The 1,122-nt window shown below is 42.7% G+C and overlaps 1 protein-coding gene across 1 annotated transcript; it reads left to right on the top strand.

Annotated features, from left to right (window-relative positions):
* Positions 1-330: 330 nt before the first annotated feature.
* On the top strand, positions 331-664 carry LOC106531709 (small integral membrane protein 19; the record flags this gene model as incomplete). The annotated part of the gene is given in 1 exon segment (XM_014027630.1): positions 331-664. A coding segment is annotated over 1 exon segment (134 nt), but the record flags the coding sequence as incomplete, so codon positions are not given.
* Positions 665-1,122: the final 458 nt, after the last annotated feature.

The raw sequence follows: 1,122 nt of genomic DNA, 5'->3' as shown, positions 1-1,122 counted from the left end.
AATTATGAGATAGCTAAGTCATAATTATGAGATAGTATCTCATAATTATGAGATAGCTAAGTCATAATTATGAGATACAAGTTTTATTTTTTTTATCAGGGTGGCGTTAATTGGCCTCCATACTTCAGCGCAAGTACACCTCGCTGCAGCAAAACAGCGAAGTGACGCGTCGAGCGGCGAAAAGTTCAGATATTTGAACTGTAGCGGCGGCGGCGGCGGCTTCCGCAGCACCGCATGCGCGGAAAACGCTCTGCGCCCCTCCGCCTTCTTTGCTCTCTGCCCAAAACGTACGTGCCGCGACGCACGAGCCCTAGCGGCGCCTCCACCATAGACTTTACATGTAAATCGGCCGCTCCTGCCGCTCACAACGCGTTCGCTGTGAACGTATCGCTCCTTCAGCGTCAGGGTCAGAGTCTTCTAGCTGTTTTATATCTACACAGCTACGGAAGTGACGCAGTGTTTACAGCGTACAGCTGCAGCTAGTCGAGCTAACTTGTAGAAAATTTGTTTTTGCTCGTGTTTAAGTGTCGATGGGGGCTCACGGGGTTCTGGGGAACGAGCCGGAGTCTTTAGACTACTCGGTCCATGAAGCCTGGAACGAGGCTACGAACGTTTACCTGCTGGTGATCCTGGTCAGCTTCGGCCTGCTCATGTACGCCCGGAAGTAAGATGTGCTTTAATTTGTTTCATTTTGACTTTAAAACCAGGAGTCACATGTGAAAAAACTCAGTCACTTCACATGTCTGTAGACATTTAACATTTGAACTGACTGCAGTGTGTCAGGCTTTGTCTTTAATTACATTCAGCTACATTTTGACCTGTCTGAAAGATAATTTAATTTATCTGCTGTTATATTCTGAGCAGGAAGAAGAACAATTAGAGATAGCAACAATTACATCAGTACTAAATGCTTTATAAACCTGTGTAAATTAACCATGTTTTGACTGGAGTACATCTTTATCATTGTAATTGTGACTAGAAAAGGCACTAAATTAAAATTAAAATAGTTCAAAAATAGCTCTTAATTCATCCGGTTCAACATATCTCTAGGTTAGTTTGTCCTATAGATATCTGGAGTTTTATTTGCAGTATTTGAATGTTAAATATCTCATATCTAAATAT

Source organism: Austrofundulus limnaeus, unplaced genomic scaffold, assembly GCF_001266775.1.
Source record: "Austrofundulus limnaeus strain Quisiro unplaced genomic scaffold, Austrofundulus_limnaeus-1.0 Scaffold666, whole genome shotgun sequence".
Lineage (NCBI taxonomy): Eukaryota > Metazoa > Chordata > Actinopteri > Cyprinodontiformes > Rivulidae > Austrofundulus > Austrofundulus limnaeus.
Note: the sequence above shows the minus strand (reverse complement) of the source record. Positions and strands in the feature narration are given on the sequence as shown.